At 35.5% G+C, this 22,359-nt stretch overlaps 2 protein-coding genes across 3 annotated transcripts; both read left to right on the top strand.

Moving 5' to 3' along the window:
* The first annotated feature begins 3,200 nt into the window (after window positions 1-3,200).
* On the top strand, window positions 3,201-15,279 carry mtmr7a (myotubularin related protein 7a). Its single transcript, XM_042738534.1, has 14 exons — window positions 3,201-3,494; window positions 6,755-6,877; window positions 6,996-7,158; window positions 7,300-7,457; window positions 7,550-7,678; window positions 8,983-9,117; window positions 9,203-9,335; window positions 10,563-10,672; window positions 10,749-10,874; window positions 12,724-12,773; window positions 12,865-13,065; window positions 13,212-13,346; window positions 13,548-13,674; window positions 14,176-15,279. Exons 1-14 carry the CDS (start codon window positions 3,447-3,449, stop codon window positions 14,533-14,535), a joined length of 1,998 nt encoding a protein of 665 aa, XP_042594468.1. The 5' UTR covers window positions 3,201-3,446; the 3' UTR covers window positions 14,536-15,279.
* Window positions 15,280-17,180: 1,901 nt separating this feature from the next.
* Window positions 17,181-21,599, top strand: cnot7 (CCR4-NOT transcription complex, subunit 7). Of its 2 annotated transcripts, XM_042738532.1 has the most exons (6): window positions 17,181-17,355; window positions 18,170-18,363; window positions 18,569-18,730; window positions 18,961-19,105; window positions 20,102-20,212; window positions 20,332-21,599. In XM_042738532.1, exons 1-6 carry the CDS (start codon window positions 17,239-17,241, stop codon window positions 20,461-20,463), a joined length of 861 nt encoding a protein of 286 aa, XP_042594466.1. In that variant the 5' UTR covers window positions 17,181-17,238; the 3' UTR covers window positions 20,464-21,599. The 2 variants fall into 2 exon arrangements, with proteins under 2 accessions (XP_042594466.1, XP_042594467.1); XM_042738533.1 differs by lacking the exon at window positions 17,181-17,355 and having other exon boundaries at window positions 18,222-18,363; window positions 18,498-18,730.
* The last annotated feature ends 760 nt before the right edge of the window (window positions 21,600-22,359 follow it).

The following is a 22,359-nucleotide window of genomic DNA, read 5'->3' as shown; positions in this document are numbered from 1 at the left end:
AAAAAGCTCACAGGCTTATTGAGGTTCAAGTGAGTTGTTAGCAAGTAATTTCACTAGTTTTACTGCCTGCTTTACTCTGTTCTGGTTTGCCTTAACTTGTCCTGCCCCCCACGAGGAGGGCTGGTCTGGCTAAAAAGGAGGAGAGACACTTCACACAGAGGGAGGCAATGCTAATTTTCCTATTCAACCAGGTCTCTCTTATTAAAAAAAAAAAAAAAAACTTTTAATAATGCTGCCTGATTTATTCTGAACATGCTTTAAAAAAAACCCTCATGGCCGAGTAAGTCCCAGCTGCCAGTGCACTTATTGACCACTGATAAATGGTTAAGCAATTGACATTGACAAACATTGAAACAGACAGATCTGTTTGCCAAATGCAGTGTGGAAGAGTCGCTAAAAGCATGAACACTGATTGGTCAAAGAGGTCTGTCAAAGGTAAAGGGCTTTAATGGATGCTGATTGGTCAAAGAGGTCTGTCCCATGAGCAGGATACAGGGTCAGTTGGTCTCTCCAGAACTACAGTATAGTGAAATCTGAGAGACCGAGGTGATTGACGGTTGAATTTTATTAACAAAGTCAAGTCCAGTTACAGGAATGGTGAACACAAATTCTTAAACAAGAAAGTATTTGTCAAATCTGTGGGCCTAGTAACTAAATGTAAAGGGCAGAGCAGAACTAAAGATCAAGTTACCATAGACCTTAGTCAGGGTAAAGAAGGAAAGGAAAATGAAAGCAGGGTCTCAAAATGCATTTTTTGCATTTGTTTACCCAAACATTAAAATTGGCTCACCTTCAGGCCATCCAATATGTAGATGAGTTTGTTTCTTATTCAGAACTATTTGGAGAAATTTTGCATTACATCACTTGCCCATCAGTGTATCCTCTGCAGTGAATGGGTGCCGTCAGAATGATAGTAATGAAACAGCTGATAAAAACATCACAATATTACACAAGTAATGCAAGTAATCCACAAGCTGTGTGTTTTTTAACCTCTAACCACTGATTCCTGTTAAAATATGAGGCCCTCTATCCATAATATTGCACTCCCCAGTGAAAAAGTCGTCTTGTCTGAATCAGGAGAGAAGTATACAATATACGAAAATAGTCCATTAGAAGCATTATTATGGTTTAGGAACCTGCATTTTTGGTGAAAGTTTTATTTTGTATTGACTTGTTTGTTGATTTTTTTATGTTAGCTTTTCACATCACAAGCTGTCAATTAATAGACTGGAGTTGTGAATTATTGTGATGCTTTTATTAGATGTTTGAGCTCTTATCCTAATGTCACCCATTCACTGCAGATGATCTACTGTTGATCAAGTGATGTAATGCTACATTTCTCCAAATCTGTTCCAATTAAGAAACAAACTCATCTGCATCTTTGATGACCTGTGGGTGAGTAAATTTCTTTTTTTTGTATGAACTTCACAAGGCATCTTAAAAATAAAAAATGCTGGGCTCATGCGTGAGACGCTTAAAAAGCAGCACAATGCTGCACAATAGTCAAAGACGTCCACATAGCTTAAAAATGATTAAAAAACAGATCTGCAAGATGCAAGCCTAACAGTCAAATATGTCTATCTAGTGCATTTATACATAGCCAGGACAATGTGAATAATGATAATGAAAATGCTTTTAAAAATCTACCAAAATATAAGAAGCTCTATATGATAACCCTTACGAAAAATAAGTTTATTCAAGTGTGCTATTAGTATACTTATTTTAAACTAAAAAATAGGAAAGTATACTTTTAGTTTACTTTTTATGTACTTCTCAGAAATGGGCTTTATGTACTTCTAAGATATATACTTATAATGACAATTAAGTATACTTGACTTATACTTACAAAAAGTCAAAATATACTTGAACTTTACTTAAGTATACTTAATAAAATAAACTTGAAGTATACTACTTTTTGGTAAGGGAATGCTTAGTAAGATCATAAAAAAAGAGGGATATGGACGTGCTTGCTATTATTACTAAAGGCAAGTGGAAAATAATTAACCTAACATGAAAATATGTGTATTTACAATATTTAATTCCATCTTGCATGTTATTTATTCAGTCCACCTTCTGTGTTGAAATGGTGAAAGTTTCTGAAACTGTGTGGTGCAATGAAACTCATTCTTCAATTGCTCTGCTCTAGCATGTGCCAGGCTGTTTCATTTTTCTTCATCAGTTGTAAGGCTGTGTCCATTCTGTGCCCTTTATCTATCTGAACACCTCAGTGAAAGTAAATACCACCCTGAATGGATGGCTAAGTAAGAGCCACCACTGCAAAAATTCACACACTACCCAGGGAAACAGCAGAACAGACTGCTTTACAGAAATTCAGGGAATGTGGTTTAACACATTTGCCAGTGCTGGCACAGTCATCAGGTAAAGACAGACCTGACATGAATCAAAATAAATTACATTAAAAGCCTGATGCAATTACATGCTAAAAGAATTTTTGAAACATAAGATGTGTATCATTAGAACAGAAGCTGTAGGTCCATTTCAATTTAACAACCTTTATATTGCATAAAAAACTACTGAATGTGCACTGGCGAACTTCTCTCATTGTTGGTCTAAAACCCAGAGGCCTTTTCAGGCATAACATCAAGTCCAAAGAGCAGCTGTATTCAACTGCCAATGTAGTTCTTCACAGTAGAGAAAACAAAAGAAGACAAGATTCCTTGAGAAATGGGAAGAAACCGGTTGAACTGCTATTTTTTTTTCAACTGCGCATTCATGTCAGGTCATACAACCAATTTTTCCCAAAATGAGTGAGGGGTTTTCTAAAATATGTTTTGCTCTGTCTCTCAGGACAGGCCGACCTCACTGATTTACTAGATTGCCAATGTCACCCACATGACCACAGTTAAAATATTGGTTCTAATGTCAACACCACTATACAGCAGTGCTGAAACTGTTTGTCATAGTGACACTCCACACCACTTAACAGAGCTGTCACCAGGAAATGTTCAAGTCAATTATTAGTGGGAAGACACGAGGACAGTCCAAGCTAATGGCTGCAGATAAGAATATAAGGATGCAAATCAGAAAACCTCTGTACAATCAATTTTAGTTTCATGCAGTGTCATTGTTGCAAAACACATGGTGCTGTTACGAAGATGAACTGCCCTCTCTCCCTCTTTATCTATGAGAACAAATAAAGTTTATGCAATGAGCGTCACTTTGTGCTTGCTTTTGTTTTGATGACGCTCCAATGGTGGAATCCTTAGAGTTTAGTTACCTGTTAACCATCCTCTATTAAATGACAAAAGGGACCATTTTTATAATGTTCAGTCTGATTGAAGGAATGAGACCAATAATGATCCTGTGCTCCACTGAAACTCACAGCAATTACCAGAAGACTACAAGTCTAGACTTGAATCATACTGTGCTGACTCCTGAATATCTAGAAAAGTTTAATCTGTTAAACTGAGCATCGGCATGGGAAAATGATCATCTATGACATCCCTGCATTTCCTAAGGAGAATCTGGTGAAGGTAAGATGACAAAAACTTTATTTTTTTTCTAAGAAAGCATTACCTGGTACCATAAAAGTAAGTGAATTGCAGTAAGTGCAATAGAAGGGGATATGAATATTACCTCATGCAGTGAAGTGGCATACTGACCCAGGAACCTTTGTTAATGCCCATAATCTTATTTATATTGAATACCAGTGTGAAGGCTGAAATGATCACCTATGTGTATTGCAAGATCTACTTAATGCTTGTTTTATTACAAAAGAGCTCAATTTGCCTAATCCTCTTCAGCACAGTGTGGGAAACTACCCCAAGGAGCATGTATCCAAGGAATTTTTTATTTTATTTTTTATTTATTTTTTGGTTACTAGGCCAGAAGTCAGAATACATTTGTTGATTTTTGCATGTCAACTAATGATATAATGAAAAAAAATGTTACGAAGGCTGAAGTCTGATGGACCAAGCCTTAGTTACAGAAACTGGCCCATTACTGAGGTTGCAATCCTGCTTTATTAACCATTATGGCCAAACACTTAACCATAGGTTGCTCCTGCATGTCTTTCCTTGCCATTACATATACAATATGATTAAGTGTACTATAGGGTAATATGGACAATAATTACTGATTAAATTGTAAGTACTGCTAAAATCTGGGACATGGGTGGTTATCAGAGGTATGTTTAAAGAAGGGGGAATGACGCAGGTGAATACATATATGTTTTCAGGCAAAATACATTATAATACATAGTAGGCCTACTCAAATTCTGCAAGCTTGAACAGGTTTTAAGAAAGATGGTAGGCCATAAAATCTACTACTAACTATTTTTGTTATCTGAAATATCTGTAGTAATAAATATTTTTTTTTTTTGTAATATTTTAGGGGTATGATAGGTTTTATAAATGGATTTTATAGATGATTTGAATTTATTTTTTTTAAATGGACAAACAATATGAAGTCCGTGTAAATAGTACTGAACTAAATTACAATGGTGATTGGAAGTGAAATAGTCAATTGGCTTTGACGCAATTTTCCCCTCTGGATGTGAAATGGTTAATTTGTATGATAAGGGTCATTGATTATATTTTAGAGTCATATTTAGTGATGGAAGTGTCAATATGTATTTTGTGTAGGGAGATGGGGGACATAGGTTTTAAGAATGAGAGATAGTTATTTGTTAACTCAATCTGTGCTGTAAAAAAAGTGAACAATTTAGGGGAAAAATATCACTAAGATTCATTAGAGATCTTCAGGTCAAGAACACAATATATTATGATTGTCAATTGGATATTTTATACAATTAACCATCATTTTACTGCCATTGAATTTTTTTTTAACAAGTCATGAACTGTTCAAGGTCATAATGATGTTTGATCCTGGTTAAGCGTCATGATTCAGTCATGTAATCTTTGCTCAGTGGTTTCAGGCCCAACAATACGTAATCCACATAATCCACAGTGTGCATGCTGATATAACAGTCCAGTAATACTTTGGTATCACTGTGCTTGAGCTGTGGGGATTTGTCAGTGACTTTTTGCAAGTTACATCATTACGCTAGTAAGTAGTGACCATAGACTGTATAAAAAGATGGATGACGCATTTCTACTTCCTTCCACTGTAGAAAAGTGAAGCCAAAATGTCACTTAGGCATGATATTTCATTACATCCACTAATTTTCTTCAATCCAAATAAATCCAATCCAATTTCAGATTCTAAAAGTTCTGTAAAACTAAACTTAATTCTTAAGGCAATCTGATTCACATATTTGATTGCATGTGCATTATGCATTTCAAACAATATGTCAACATTTGCACAGGTTCCAGCCACCACAAAAAAAAAAAAAAAAAAAAAAAAAATGAATAAATAATAATAATAACAATAATAAAGAGAGAGAAAGCACCATGATAATGTCACCAGAGCTAAAGTATAATTGTTGTTTTGGCCTTGATGACATATCTAAATGTAATCCTTAAAAATATCTAGGAGCTTTTCAGAAAAAAAATAAATAAATTATATACATATACAAATATATATGTGAACACACAACATTACATGTGCATATAGCCTACATAGGTATTTTTAAATCTAATTGATACAACAGTGAATAAGTCATTTGTTTTAAAAACCCTTATTCATTTAGCAACCAAAAAAGAAAAGAAAGAAAGAAAAAAAGAAGAAACAAATATTGTTGGGAGTTGTGGTTCAGTTACTTGTGGCTTTAGAACTATTTTCATTGGCAAAAACAGACAAAGTAACTGACAATTTGTATCTAAAATGTATCTAAAATCAACTTCCTGTTTATTTAAGTGTTGTAAAAAAAAAAAAAAAAAAAAAGTTTCCTCCATGTTAATCCCATATGACAATAACGTCTGTAATAACAGTTCTAACATGATGTTTCCGAAGACTTAAATCTTTTGTGCAGCTAGATTGCTTTTACCCTTAGTCAGTGTGTCTTTCTTTTGGGCAACAGCAATGGAAATGCTTTTTTTTCTATCCAGGACTTCAAACATCACCTAAATATTCACTGGAGTAAAACATAATTTAATTAGATTAAGAAAAAGGCATACATACGCTATATATTCACACGAATACCATTATACTATTGGCGTAAAGACAATTTGCTTCCATCTAATTAGCTCACACCACGAAACTCTTCGGCTTTAGGACCCGGCAGCGGTCAGCGCTGCACAGAGACCTTACGGTGAATCACTACAGATGACGGGAGGAGCCATATGTAACCGTATCATCCTTGGTTTAAAGGAGGTTTAGCGGTTTTTAAGATATTTTTGTTTTTGTTTTGTTTAAATTTAAATAGTTCTGGTTGAGAATGAGTATTTGTATTATTTGATATGTTTAACGTGATGTGGGTTTGTTGGTAGGTGTTGTGGTAAGTGATTGTGCTGAAGGTAGGTGTGCAGCATCCATACAATGATTGTTTGTATCCCTTTTTCATGACATGTACCTCACATCTCCTTGCATTCCTCCCACATCCTCAACATTAGTAACTTGAAGTTTTATTACTTGTAAATGGATTCATTCATAGGATTCAACAGTCAGTGAAACCAATGTGCAAGGATAAAAATACAAGGGCCTACATGTGTTATAGTTTACATTAGTTATAATTTAAAGAAAATGACTCAAAAGCCATATTCAATTTTAGGTTTTGCTATTTGATAATTAAAACATGCAGTATCATTTCAGGGCCACTAATATGTTTGTGTGATGGTGCATTAGTGCATCACTAATACAAATGTTGTCTAATTACCTTGGTTATATTTTACAGGTTGAAAATGTCTGGTTAGTGGACAGAAGTTCTTCTAGAAGAACTCAAGTGGGCACGCTCTACCTGACAGCCACACACACTATCTTTGTAGGTAAAGGATCTGAGGACAGAAATGAGCTGTGGGTAAGTGATGTTTTCAGTATGTCATTGTGCGATATTTCTGTGCTCTAAATATGTATTAATTCATTAATTTTCTTTTTTATAAGTACAATAGCTGACACTTTTTGTTTGTTTTTCAAAGGTTCTTCACAGTTTGGTGTGTGATGTTGTAAAGCATAAAGCATCTCAGAGTGGATACCCTTTATTAATCCACTGCAAGAACTTTCAGGTCATACAGTTTATCTTTCCTCAAGAGAGCGACTGTCACGATGTTTACATTTCACTCTCACGTCTCTCCAGGCCAGGTGGGTCATCTAGCATGCATTTTGTCATTGTTTTAGGTATATACTGTGATTACAATATCATTGCAGCATTTGTGCATTTAAGTAGAAATTATTTCTGTGTGCCAGGACATTGCTGTCATGATTTTGTTTTCTGTCTTGCAGAAAAATATGAGGAGTTGTATTGTTTTTCCTTTAATCCCAATGTTGGCAAAGCTGAAAGGGAGCATTCATGGGACTTTTTAGATCTGAAGGCTGAGTACAGTCGAATGGGACTTCCAAATAAGCTATGGCATGTCACCGCAATCAACCGAGAGTACAGAGTTCGTATTCCACCAACCATCACTATGTAAACACAATCAGTATACTATGTAAGTGCTTGTTTTTATGCACAACTTTTCTCCTTGTAACACAGGTGTGTGATACTTACCCAGCTGACTTGTTTGTTCCTAAATCCGTCACCCTTCCTGTTATCGTAGGGAGCTCGAAGTTTCGTAGCAGAGGTCGATTTCCCACGTTGTCATACTACTGCAAGGAAAACCATGTGAGTCTGTCTGCACATCTGGAACATTCTTTCTGCAGTCTTAGTATTCATCTGCCTCTTTTAATGAGGCTGTGGAGAATTTTGTCCTGTCCTTTATATGTCTTTGCCTGCCAAATATTTTGTCATTGGATTGAGGAGTCCAAGGTTCAAGAACACAGTGTTCTTATATATAAAAATACCTTATTTCTGATGAACCATAAATGTGATGCAGCTTGATTTTGCATTAAACTCCAGCTTGATTACAGAAAAAGTGCAGACTACTCTAGCTTTTCACAGAGCAAACTTACAGTCAGTTCAACATTAAGTTGTAGGACATTTACCATGACAAGATACTAAATGTGTCATGCATCATATGCGTTCAATAATGGATATTTTAAAAGCAAGGTCAAGCTCCTTCTGCACCCTCTTGGGTTCGGCATTCTGTTAAAAGACATTTCATTTCATTGAGGTCAAATATTCCCCTTGGAGTCTTTGTGTTTTCTTTTGGACACATGAATTCAAACCACATGGAGAAACTTGTGTGTGATTTCCACATAAGGATCATGCTGGTGAGGCCCAAAGGGGTCAGTTATAGTTTAATATCTCCTCCATTCATGGTTCGTTAACCCCAAAATATGATTAGAACAGTGTCTAAAAAAGTAATATTGCAAGCTCAGCCTTTAGAGTTTTATGAGGCCAGGGTCAAATTCTCATGAAATGTCCATTCCACAGAGAGGACAGTGTGATCTTCTGTTTAAGTTTAATTTATTAATTGAGCATGACAGGATCAGACTGGGAATTACTCTGAGACTGTATGAATGCATTTTAGTGAAAAGAATTAAAATATCATTTAATTTTTTTTGCAGTGATTTAAATAAAGAAATATATTTTATACATTTTAATAATTAAATTAAAATGTTTTCTTGTTTATTTAATTTTTTTAATGCTTTTCTCTTTCCCATTTGTTCAAAGAGCTGAATTTATTTAGCATGCCAGGCTGGGAATTACTTTGAGACTGTACGATGCACAATTTTACTAGATAATTGGAAAAATGTTTTTTGTTTTTTTTACGTATTAATAATCCAACAGAAATATACTTTCATGGATATATTTATATATTCATTTTGCACCACTTTCACACTAAAGAAACACTTTACCACTAAACTATTTTGTCTGACACTTACTTGTCGTGCCTTACCTTGTCTAGGTTACCTAATGAACAAGGACCATTACTGGTGTCCATTCAAAAAAAGAAAAAACAAAACCTGACACCACAGGATGCCAACATATGCTAATACCTACTCATATGATGTCTTTTTTTTTAGGCCACAATATGTCGCAGCAGTCAGCCTCTCTCTGGCTTTAGTGCTCGCTGCCTGGAGGACGAGCAAATGCTGCAGGCCATCATGAAGTCTAATCCTGGCAGCAGATTCATGTATGTTGTGGACACAAGACCCAAGGTCAGTCCACTTAATAATATCAGTGGACCAGATAGCAGAATTACACATGAAAGACACTTTATGTAAGACTCTCATTTATTTCCAGCTAAATGCAATGGCGAACCGAGCTGCGGGCAAAGGCTATGAAAATGAGGACAACTACTGCAACATTAAGTTCCAGTTCATTGGCATTGAAAACATCCATGTGATGAGGAACAGTCAACAGAAACTCATAGAGGGTATTGTCTCCATCTTATTAAGTGAGAAAATGAATTTCACATTATAAACCACTGTAGTAGATCCTTCTGTTAAGGTTTTAAAAGGGGGAGGGGGGGTTGCTGTGGTTCCATTAAGAGTTCTTAAAAGAAACCTTTTTCCACTAGAAAGACCCTTTTGGAAAGGTGGGTGTTAAAGGATCTTCATGCAATGCCAAAACTGTTTTGGAGAGTGTAGACCAGCTTTAACCATTAGCAGCTTCCCTTCAGTTTTTTTAGGAGATCTTCCCATAGTGCATTTAAAAAACCAAGACTTTAGAACAATTAGCATTTTATTGTCTATTATAAATATGTTCTGCAGTGAACCATTGATTGTACCACAGGAGAGTTTCTTGGCAAAGCAGATTGTGTCGTAGGGGTGCTTTGAATCCATCTGGCTTTTATTCCTCGCCTATTTTTGTTTTGTTGACTTAACGATTGGAGACCCTTTTGCCCTGATTGAGAAAAGGAGGGCGTGAGAATGAAATCTTCCAGTGTTGAAGAAATAATAGTGGTACTGGGTGTGATAGTATTCTGACTCACGAAAACACTAGGGAGTCATCTTGTTGAATAATCAGAGATTACCCTTCCAGCAGAGACTCTGTGGCTATTTGAGATCTCATTACAACATGCTTGATTGTTCCTAGAATGGCAGTTTCCTTGAAATACTGTAAAGTTAGTTTGGTCTCTGCCACCAAGAGTGACCGGGTTTGTCAGTATATTGGCTTGAGCCCTCATCTGGAGCGTTCTCATGGGCCGTCACCAGGCCTTAAATACTCTTATCACATTTGAACTGTTGGCATATCAAACCTTTCAGTGCTCACAAGAAATGTTTATGTTGGTTTGGAGAAAAAGAATCAATGCCACTTTTAGAAATACAAATTCTTTTGGTGGTCAAGCTAACTAATGAGCCATAAGACAGAACTGTCATCAAGCCAATTTATCAGTTATGCATATTTTAAGTAACATAAATAAAGAGGACACTCACAGAGGACGCTACATATGAGTCACCAGCTTTCTTAGCGAAGCCAAAGTAAATATTGAGCACTTTAAAGAAGAGGTCTCTAAACTACGGATATCCAAAAATATTCCTCACATCAGTTCCCTATTGTAAATTCTCAATAAAGCTCCTGGTTTTCATCATATTATATATAAACTTTACTTTAGCAATGAATTTATCTGGATCTTCTCAAAATGTCTGTTGTTTTTTAGTTTCGGCACTGCGTTCTCCCTCCATGGGAGAATTTCTCATGGGGCTTGAAAACTCAGACTGGTTGAGACACATCAAATCGATCATGGAGGCGGGACTCTTCATATCTAAGGTAAAAGATCTCTTTGAGAGTTCTTTGGCCCACGCACGATCACTCTGGTACTGATTTCATGTTCTCACGTACACAGGCCGTGGCAGAGGAAGGGGTCAGCGTCTTGGTTCATTGTTCTGATGGCTGGGATAGGACGGCTCAGGTGTGCTCTGTGGCCAGTGTGCTTCTGGATCCTTACTACAGGACCCTCAAGGGACTGATGGTAAATGAGAGCATGCTACAGTACAGCTTGTAAACTTTACTCCAAAAGTCACAGAGTTCACAGTGTACTGACAGGTTGCCAGTGTGGGTCTTACTCATTTAATTGTACGGATCCACTCTGGCTGGTTCTCTGCTGGAGGGAGGCTAGATCTCTGCTGGAGAGGTTTCATTCAATAGCCGGGCTCAGTTTGGAAAATCATATCTTACTTCTTTGAAATTTACCCTCATATGGGGTCAACATAAAAGGAAGAATACTTTCTAGCACAGATTAGTTCTGTCTGGGAATACAGTCTCATTTCCTGATAGTCTGGTAGCAGAAGGTACAGTATGTGCAGAAGCATAGAATGATTTTGTGACCCATTTACAAAGATGAAGTGTGTAATTTAATGTGCACACAGTACTAAACAGATATAATAAAATTATTACTTGTATTCAAACAGGTTTTACCAGCAGTTCCTGCCTTTTATTGATCAACTAAACAAGATGATCAGGATGCTCAAACAAATAGATCAATGTTGTGATAGTGCCAGTGTTTGCACTTTTTGAGGAAATGAGTGTACAAATTACTTGCTTATAGTTGTCTCTAAACTGGGATATGGAGTAGGGCTGTGCGATTAATCGAAATCGTAATAAAATCACGATTTGAGCGTGTGCGATTTCTAAATCGCTTTATAGCATGATTTTCCGTGGTCCCGAGCTCCCGCAGTATGCTATCCGATCCAAACAGAATGCAGCGCACCTAAGTGGAGCGCGAGAACAGAACAGACTGGGCATATGCCTAACTCCAGGTTCACACGCTGTCTGTGATGCGGGTTTTTTCCGAGCCCATGTTAATGGATCAGAACGTTCACACAAGGTTAGAATTTGAGAGGTGTGAAAAGAATGAATATCTAGCGCATGAGCATAGAGAGAGTTGTGAGTGAGTGAGAGGAGACATGTTTCAAGTGCGCGCATTCTCTCTGGACGAGAGCAGCGTGTATCTGAGCACGAGTGTCTGGTTTTGTGACAGCAAAGGAAATCTGCGTGCGAGCGGAGAGATTCGCGCTCGCGCATTATTTTAATGTGCTTTCGCGTTACAATAACTCGCTCTCGCTGCTTTGTGATCCGGGTTCTGAACCGAATACTGTAAACGCACTGCAGGCGGAGTACGTGTGAACCTTGGGCAGTAAATATATTTCTGAGGTACCGCTACAATGAGCTCTATAACCATGCATGGCAAAAAAAAAAAGCCCTGGACACGGGTTTTATTTTATTTTATTTTTTTACCATATGTCTTGACATTTTGTTTGACATCTTTACTTGGTGATTATTTTGACTTATGTCTGTCTTTAGAGGCATGTTACAACTTTTTGGTAAAGCTCTCATTGTATTCTTTTTTTTTTTTTTTTTTTTGGAATTGTTTTTATACTGAATGGTAAAGCATCTCTGTGTGTGTCAAAATCGTGATTAAAAAAAATCGCAAAATTGATTTGATAGGTAATTGATCAAAAAATCGTGATAGGTTTTTTTTGTCCATATCGCACAGCCCTAATATGGAGTATCTTAACATCAGAAATTGACATTTTACCTTTAAACAGGTCACAAGTACTGTTTGGTCCATTCTTCAATGTCACATTTTCCTTCAGAACCCATTCCAAAATGCTGATTAGCATTTTATGTTGATTTGTTTTTTTAATCTTTTGTAAATAGAAAGTTCAAAAGAACAGTATTTATTTGATTATGAATGTCTTTACTGACACTTTTGAGCTATTTAATTCATCCTTGCCGAGTAAAAGTATTAATTTCTTTTAAAAACCTATCTTAAATATGAATGGTATTTAAAGTAAAATCCTGTTTTATTTTATGTGCAGGTGCTGATTGAGAAAGACTGGGTTTCTTTTGGACATAGGTTTTCACACAGGTTGGCCTCCATCATGTGATTTACAGAGGTTTTCTGATGTATTAGCTCAAAAGTGCTCATTCTAAATGTAATTTACTTTATGGCATTTCAGATGTGGTCATCTTATTGGAGAGGCAAAGGAAGTGTCACCTGTCATAGACCAGTTCCTGGAATGTATATGGCAGCTTATGGAACAGTTTCCCTGTTATTTTGAGTACAATGAGAAGTTTCTAATCAGCATCCACAACCACATCTACTCCTGTCACTATGGCAACTTCATTTGTAACAGCCAGAAGGAGAGAAAAGACCTGTGGTAATTGTCCTGTTTATTTGATGATATGAATGACAAAACTTAATTTGCTGTTAAAATTTATGGTACTGCAGATGTCAGTATTCTCTGCATGTACTGAACATGTTTTATTGCATGTGTTTGTTTTTTTTTGTTTGTTTTTTCTGTAGCATCAAAGAGAAAACTCATTCCATATGGCCTCATTTATGGGAGAACAAGCTGGATTTCATGAACCCTCTGTTCAAACCTGATCAGAGCCAAAATCAGGGACTTCTTAGGCCCAGAACTGCCCCCTACTGTTTTAAGTATGTCAGAACATGTTAAATAGTTTTTTTCTTCTTGTTTTAAGTTTGTCTGATAGTTTTATTTTGTTTTTTTTTCATAATTTGTCTCTTTAGTCCTAAGTATCCACCTATCTTTAAGTCATCACAGCTATTACAGACTAACTGATATATGGTATTTATGTTTGTTTAACTGCAAAAATTGTTTGTCTTTTCCGTGTTTAGATACTGGAGAAGGTTGTATAATCGTTTTGATCGTGAGTTGCACCCACGTCAGTCTGAGCTAGATTGTCTGATGACTGTAAAAGAGGAAACACAACAACTTGAGGAAGCTCTGGCTCTCTATGAGCAGGTAGAACACCAGATATATGCCTAAAAATATTCGTATTTTCATTGGTTTTATAATTTGATTTGAATCTCTTTTAAATTGGATCATCATGTTTACTTAAAGTAATAGTTCACCCAAAAATAAAAATGTACTCACCCTCAGGCCATCCAAGAAGTAGATGAGTCTGTTTTTGTTTTTTTGTTTTGTTTTGTTTTCATGAAAACAGATTTGGCGAAATTTACATCACTTGCTCACCAGTGGACCGTCTGCAGTGAATGGGTGCCGTCAGAATGAGAAATAATCCACAGTCTCATTCTGACACCACTTATTCGCTACAGAGGGGTAAAGCTGAATTTCTCCAAATCTGTATAGATGAAGAAACAAACTCGAAGATTGTATAACTTTTCCGAAACTTTTCATTTTTTGATGAACTGTTCCTTTAAATATGCGTGTTCTACAAATGCAGAATTTTCATCTACACAAAGTCTGCCTTTTTACCTTCAGTGATCAAGTATTTTCTTGCAGAAAATGGCTGTTCTGGATAAGGAGCGTGCAAAAACCCTTTACATGCAAAAGGGTGTATTGGACAGCAAGCAGGCCCTTTGGTCGTTACCTTTAGATACAAGCCTGGCCAATACTCCTCAGGACTACATCAGTGGCTTTATAGGTGGTGCTCCCAATGTTTTCACCTTACAACAAGGAGAGAGAGAAAGCGCAGAGGTTTGCCTGTATGGAGACAAAACAAAAAGCTCTGATGCTGACAATAGTGACCAGGAGTCAGGAGTGGCAGATTTCAGCTCCCATTCTTCTGGTGAAGAGTCCCTGCCAAGTGAGGAGAGCGTGAAGGATCCTGACTCAGATGAGACTGGCCCCAACAGAGCGTGAACAAATACAACCGTTTGCAAAAAGAAAAAGCTGTAGCATCTACTGTATGTGAGCAAGATATGAGTGAGGGTATTTCAAATTATGCAAAGATATTGGACAATGTGGACATGTGTCTCATATGTCTGGCATTACAGAAGCATGTCTTTCTGTCTGAATGTGTAATACAGGTGTACTATATAAAGAGTTATGTTTTATTCTAGTATATATTTATAATTTCTCATTAGCATGAATTCTTTCAAGCATTAAATACTTGTGTGCAATAAATGATCTGATCTTAATTTTTTTGCACTTTATGCACAATGAATACATGAAAATTCAGTTTGTTGTGAAATTAATGATGTTTACATTTCTTCGGGTGTGCTTAAGAAGTAACGTTTACTTAGCAGATTTGGTCAATGCTTGGATAGTTTGGATAGTGTACAACTTCTAAAACTGTCGTTTTGGTGCATATTGTATAAGTTGTGCACTTTAAACTGAGCCTGGCACATGCACGGAACCAAAAGAAACCAGACCAAATACAATAATTTACTTTTAATGCAGCAAAAGGAATATAATACTAATAAAATACTCATATATATTTAAGAAATTAATGTTCTGTTAAATGATTTTGAAGGAGTAATGGAGGCGATTCTCAGATTTAGGTCAGTTTAGATCCATATTGAAGGTTTGCTCACCTATTATCATGTCTTAAAGGTGTGTAATGTTGATATGCTTTAAAATAAAGGCAACATTACAAGAAACAAACATTTCTTTAATTTGACTGATCTAGTTTTATCAAATCACCAGGTGGTTGTGATTTATTTATTCAATTTGTATTTTATTTATTTATTTTTTATTTATTTATTTGTAATTGTTTTGAGGGTGTTGGGGCAATGTAATCACAGCTATGTGAATATTACATTAAATTACATTATTGTTTATCCCAAAATATATATACCTTTTATATTGTAACAAAGAACACAAGTTGTACAGGCAAAGAGACGAACAAAACATTCTAAGAGGGTTACAATCACTGATCTATAATAGAGAATCTATATAGTCATATATAGATCAGTGGTTACAATATATGGAATTTTGAAATGTTCTAAACTGCATTATAATGTAACACCATAAAAGGGTCTTACAAGCAATCAAATGTTTCGAGTTCTTTAAAGAATACATATAAACGTCACCTTGAAATTAAAACAGGTATACGTTTGAAAAGTCATATTTATGAACGTAAAATCCCACAAGGAGTTCAAAGGTCACGTGTCGTCGTCTCGTGACGTCACGCTGGAGCGCTGTGGTGTGGTTCAGAGGTGGCAGCTGGTTGTTGATATCGGTGTTAGCCCAATAAAACTATATAAAAGTAAAGAGCAAGGTCCCAGTCCTTTCTAAACAAGGTGATTTTGTATTACAGAAGCAGTATATGCTTTAAGTGTAGCTGCCTTGTTTGAGGAAAGGTAAGTCCTGACAGAAAAAGTGAACTTTGAGCATAATAACAGGACAAACTTTTGTGGCTAGGCTAATAGCTAACACTCTAGCCACATACACAAATAAACACTCATGTCGACAACAAACAGCCTCATTCACATCTTACAAGAGGGACTGTTTACAAAAACCTCCAAAAGCTGACTGCAGGCATGATTTCGGGACGTATGCGGTTTTTTGTTTTAAAGTTGTTTAGCAGATGTTGTGCTAGCTAGTGCTGCTAACATGTCAACCTACAAGAAATGATTCGGACACTTAATAGCCTATGGACATATAAAACAACTTATAAAAGGTTAGAAAGGCACTGTAATGGACATGTATGTTTACAAGCATTTTTGGCACACGGCCAATCTTCCCACCTATTTTATTTTTTTTGGCACACTGAATGCTGCTTCATTTAGCCTGCGAACGTCTTGTCTCATCTTGCATTTGTTGTAATGTTTAGTCACAGTACAACAGTTTTTTTTTTTTTGCATTATAGGAGTAGGTCTGAATCATTGTCCTTTGAATGCTGTCATGAAGCAAGAATAGTAGATGAGTAGTGATGTTTACTAAGATTAAAGTGGAAAAATATGAAGTATCGCAATCTCTCTCTTCTGTTTACAGTCCTCATGATGCTGTCTGGGGTGATAAGGATGAACTAACCTAATATCTAGTTTGAAGTCAGTAAACAAACGATTAATGATTTACCAAAGTCAGTCAGCCAGGCCATGAAAGAAGAATTATCCACAAACCATTGATAAATGCATATTTGAAAATATATGTGGACCTGTTCTTTTTGACCATTTTAGAGAATACAATTTGGTGCAAAAATAAACAGTTTGGTCATGCTTTAACAGGAGAGTTCGTATGGTAATGTTAGAGTAAATGGAAGTAGATGTATTATGTTAATGTTTTGGTAATTGTTTAACAGGAGAGTTCGTATGGTAATGTTAGAGTATATAATTATAATTTATATATATAGGCATTCAATACATTTACTTCCATTTACTCTGCAATTAGAAGTAAGGTTTTTGCACATTTTTAAATGGTCTTAGTTTCCTTTTTTATTTGATTATGGTTTAGTGACAATGAAGTAATTTGATTTAAATCAGCAGCTCCATTTACTCTGAGTTTTTTGGTTTGGTTCAGCAGCTTTCTGATTGTGATGTTGGTGTTTTTTTTTGTATATCCCCTGGGAGGGTGTTTTTTTTTTTTTTTTTTTTTTGGTTTTGATGCCGTGAACCTGGAACTATGCCCGCAGCCACTGTGGATCATAGTCAAAGAATATGTGAGGTTTGGGCCAGCAACCTGGATGAGGAGATGAAGAGGATCCGACAGGTGACCCGAAAATTCAACTATATTGCAATGGTGAGTTTCAAACTCCGAATGCTTTATTCAAATCAGTTCAGTTTCATTTCTCAAATGTGATCTCGAACTGACTGTCATTTTCTACGCTATGAAATCAGATCCATATGTTCAGACAGTGCAGTGTTAATATCCGGTAGGTCTGTGTCAGTTGCCATAGTAATGATTTAAGTGTCAGCCTGTTGGCGAGGGACATAAATGAGCTTCTGTCTATGTTGTTAAGAGAGGACAGGAAAAATGGGTGAATTTCACTGAGGCGGTGCATCAGACAACAAAAAATAGGTCAAATGCATTACAGCAAATCATATCAAGTAACTAATTTACTGTTCGTTGTGCATATTTAATACACAGTGGATAATGTGAGCAAAATGAGTGTATTTTGACAGCTGTAGACACTACTATTTGTGAATGACATTAGTCACATTGCATCCTGAATAATAATTTAAAATAAAACTAATTTGAAATCCAGCCTGACTGTTCCAGTGTTGTTACTGGTAATTAAAATTAAAGCTATTGAGAATTGATTTTTGATAATTGAAATTGAAATTCTTCGTTTTTTTTTTTTTTTTTTTTTTTTTTTTTTTGTAAAACGTAAACTTAAAAGACTTGAACAAAAAAAAAAAAGAAAAAATGCAGCTAACTGAAATAAGGTTAGGTTGAAGTACTAAAATTATGAAAATGATTACTGGAGTAAAAATAGATTAAAGCTAAATAAAAAAAAATCAGATATCTCCTGCCTGTATGAACAAAACCATTTTTATACTGATAAATATACAAATATCCATAACAACTATGATGCATTTTGTTGCATTTGTAGGACACAGAGTTTCCAGGTGTAGTTGCAAGGCCAATCGGTGAATTTAGAAGCAATGCTGATTACCAGTACCAGCTGCTGCGGTGTAATGTTGACCTATTAAAGATCATCCAGCTTGGCCTTACATTTATGAACGAACAGGGTGAATACCCTCCAGGGACGTCAACATGGCAGTTCAACTTCAAATTTAACCTCACGTAAGCATTGCACTTTTGTAGTTTAAGAGGTATGGCACATGTTTTCAACAACAATGCATCAATCCATGATCTCACTTTTATGTACATAACTCCATGTTGAAGACATATGACAAGATGACTTTTCTTGTCTTCAGGTGTATCCATAGCCATCAGTGTGATTCTTTATGAAAGCTGGACATTACACCAACGGTACTGTCTTTTGCAGGGAAGACATGTATGCACAGGATTCCATTGAGTTGCTCACTTCGTCAGGTATCCAGTTTAAGAAGCATGAGGAGGAGGGTATTGAGACACTGTACTTTGCTGAGCTGCTTATGACCTCAGGTGTGGTGCTTTGTGAGGGGGTCAAGTGGCTCTCATTCCATAGGTAATCTTACAGTAATATTCACATAGTGAAATGAACACAGTGTTTCAGTGGTTATTCAAACCACAACTCCATTAAAAGTGGAAGATTCTTCACAGCTTGAGAAAATGTACAGTAGTGTTTAAAAATGTGTTTCTCTTTTGTGCTTGCTTATAGTACACGTCTAAAACTGTGGTTCAATTAATTATACTATCTATTTTCAAGCTAATTTTTGTCTTTTTTTTTCCAAACAGTGGCTATGACTTTGGGTACTTGATTAAAATTTTGTCTAACTCGAAATTGCCAGAGGAAGAGGTTGACTTCTTCGAGATTCTTCGTTTATTTTTTCCCATCATTTATGATGTGAAATACCTCATGAAGAGCTGTAAGAACTTGAAGGTATCTTAGCATTTAAATATATGAAATACAGGCTTTGCAAAGTATTTACACACTCGTGGACTTATTCATCAGTATTTTGTAGCAATGAGTCTTTTTTTTTTTTTGTGAGTCCATTAAACAACAGAAAAGTACTCAAAAACAAAAAAGACTACAATAATGAATAAATTAATTTTGAAACTATTTTGAACTATTTTAAAATAGTTTTGTCAATTTTATTAATTTTTATATTTCTATTTAGCTTTAGTTTAAATAGATTAAAAATGAGGAGCTGAGGAGCAAAATCATTTATTATTATTTTAAATTATCTTATTTTCTGTTTACATTTTTATGTATTCACTTTTTTCATTTTTATTAGTATAAATATTATTTATTATTATTTTTTTACCTCCATTTTAGTTTATATATATATATAATATTATATATATATATATATATATATTATATATATATATATATATTATATATATATATATAATGAGCTTTATTTTCAGTTACTGAAAATTAATTTGAATCAATATTAATTATGATAATTTAATTAATAATTAATTAAATAATCGTTATAATAAAATTATTAATCTATTATTTTTTTATTAATTTATTTTTTATAGTTTTAGTTAAAAGCTAACAGCACTGACTGATACGTATCCTTATAATGACTGGTATGTATCCTTATAATAATTATAATAGTACAAGGTGTAATTTTTAGTGTCCAAGATGCATATAGTAATTACTGACTTAAATTCTTGTATTGTGTTTTAGATTTTGCGTGTTTTGGTTTTTGTTTATGTTTAAATTGATAAATCATATTTTATGTTTTTTGTTGTTATTTTATTTTTTTTTTTTGTTCTGATCATTTTGTATTTTATTGATTTTTTTTTTTTTTTTGCTGTCATCACTGCAGCATTTGCTGTGAAGTATATCAGTGGTTACTCTAATTTGTAGCAGTCTGTGTGAATAGAAGGAATCTGTGCCTGATTTCTGTCATGTGATGTGCAGGGTGGTCTGCAGGAGGTAGCAGAGCAGCTTGAGCTGGAGAGAATTGGACCTCAGCATCAGGCAGGCTCTGACTCACTCCTCACAGGAATGGCTTTTTTCAAGATGAGAGAGGTGTGCCTTGAGATGAAAAAAATCATCAAAGTGCTATGCTTATTCAATATCATGAAAACCTTTTAAATTTGGCACTAAATGCAGCATTTGTACTGACTGTAGCATCGTTGTCGTTGCAGATGTTTTTTGAGGATCACATTGATGATGCAAAGTATTGTGGTCACTTGTATGGACTGGGTTCAGGCTCATCCTATGTCCAGAACGGCACCGGAAATGCTTACGAGGAGGAGGCAAACAAGCAGCAGTCATGACACAACAAGAATCCCTCACCATAAAGAACCTCATATACAGGGCTCGAAACATGGGTTTTTAGTTGTTTTGTTTTTCATGAAAGATTTGATAGGATTTTGCACTTTAAAGCTCCCATCCGACAGAACTTCTTCCCTTTGTTGCCTTCTCTGGGTTAAGTCTTCTCACACAATGTTCATCTTTTATGGTTAAAGAGGAGGAACCATTTGGTGTTTTAGTTCCCCCACACAGCTCAGCCTTAATATTAAGCTATTTTTTATATTCTTTTTTTAATCGTTAATTTATTGGATTCGTTTCTTCTCGTGTGCGGTTGCATAGTTCGACTAATTTGGCGAAACGGAGTACACCAGTCATCTGTGTGAACTGTCATTCCCTGATCACAGGAGTACTGATTTCTCACTCTTTGCAATAGCTTTAGGCAGTTGGAGGATCTCACAGACTCTTAAACAGGTAAATAACAGGCACTTAATTGTAAAGCAAAGCCTTGCACTGATTTTACCCTTTATGTTGGGTTAGCACAGATTTTACCACACAAGTAAATTAAGAGTGATGATGTAACTGCCACTATTTAAGTGAACTGAGGTCACCTCATACTTCTGGATCAAGATCGTCTTTCCATTTTCATTTTTAAAAGAGATTTAAAGGTTTTGTAGTATTTTAGTATCAATGAAGTTCAAAGCCTTTTATTCATTTAAGAAATAATGCCTCTTAAAAGAAATCTTAGCCAAGTCAAGTGCTCAGTATCAGTGGAATTAGTTTTACTTGTAGTGCTGGTTTTTGAATGGTGCACATTTTGTGCTGTTTGGGTTTTTCCTCCGTTTTCCTCTCTTTTTTGTATTGTATTGCTTTAGTGTTGCCTAGATCTGCTGCATGTACTGAAACATTTTTGAATAAATGCTGTGTTAACTAATCTGAGCTTTTATAGATATGTGAATCGCATGAACGCAGCTTGTCCTTTTTTTCTTCTATTTATTTTTTTGTATGTCTGATTTGGTGAATGATTTTGGTAGCTCTTAACCTCCCTCCTCCTGTTTGTCCTATCATCTTGATGTGTACAGTATCCACATTGGTATTATGCAATATAAAGAGTGGCTGTTTTTAGAGCATTTGGAAATAAAAGCCTGATTTTTCTAACATGTCCAAAATCTGTACAGATTTATGCTGTTCAAGTTTTATTGCACTTTTCTTAAAGGAATAGTTCACCTCAAAAAAATTACTTTGGACCCTCAGTCCACCCAAGATGTAGATGTGTGTGTTTCTTCATCGTAACAGAAATTTAGTGTCACCAGTAGATCCTCTGCAGTGAATGGGTGTCAAAGTCCAAACACCTGATAAAAACATCACCATAATCCACAAGTAATTCATATGACTCCAGTCCATCAATTACGGTCTCATGAAAAGCTGTGCGCTTGCAATAAATCCATCCTTAAGACATTTTTACCATTTCAACTGGCTAAAATACATGTTACGCCAAATTGTTTGAGTTCAAGAAGCTGATGAAAAAAATCAATATTATATGTTTATTTGATGGCCTGAGGATTTTCAGCAAATGTTCATTTTTGGGTGAAATATTCCTTTAATGGACAGATGCTATAGCTGTAACAGTGTTAGACAAACAATACCAGAACAACACTGTAGAACTTAATAAAATATCGCTTTATTTCTCTTACAGTAACACTCAAGGCGTATCATTCAATGGTGTTATCATACAGAGTCTGAATTTATATGAAGACACATCAAGCTACCAGCGCTGACTAGCCAGCAGAATTTTACATACTCTCAAAAAGAACAAAAGCAGCAACAACAATCGGCTGGTCTACATACACAAAAGCAAGAACCAGTAGAAATCTTGTATCACAGTTTCTTTTTAATGTGGTGTGTGAACCTAATCACAAAAT

Source organism: Cyprinus carpio, chromosome B14 (genome assembly GCF_018340385.1).
Source record: "Cyprinus carpio isolate SPL01 chromosome B14, ASM1834038v1, whole genome shotgun sequence".
NCBI lineage: Eukaryota > Metazoa > Chordata > Actinopteri > Cypriniformes > Cyprinidae > Cyprinus > Cyprinus carpio.
Note: the sequence above shows the minus strand (reverse complement) of the source record. Positions and strands in the feature narration are given on the sequence as shown.

Excerpts from the sequence above, each read along its gene's own strand:
- mtmr7a (XM_042738534.1), top strand. The coding sequence starts at position 3,447 with ATGATCATCTATGACATCCCTGCATTTCCTAAGGAGAATCTGGTGAAG. Across the intron at positions 6,878-6,995 it reads AGGACAGAAATGAGCTGTGG|GTTCTTCACAGTTTGGTGTG; the intron begins GTAAGTGATGTT and ends TGTTTTTCAAAG. Across the intron at positions 12,774-12,864 it reads GGACATAGGTTTTCACACAG|ATGTGGTCATCTTATTGGAG; the intron begins GTTGGCCTCCAT and ends ATGGCATTTCAG.
- cnot7 (XM_042738532.1), top strand. The coding sequence starts at position 17,239 with ATGCCCGCAGCCACTGTGGATCATAGTCAAAGAATATGTGAGGTTTGG. Across the intron at positions 17,356-18,169 it reads AATTCAACTATATTGCAATG|GACACAGAGTTTCCAGGTGT; the intron begins GTGAGTTTCAAA and ends TTGCATTTGTAG. Across the intron at positions 19,106-20,101 it reads AGAGCTGTAAGAACTTGAAG|GGTGGTCTGCAGGAGGTAGC; the intron begins GTATCTTAGCAT and ends TGTGATGTGCAG.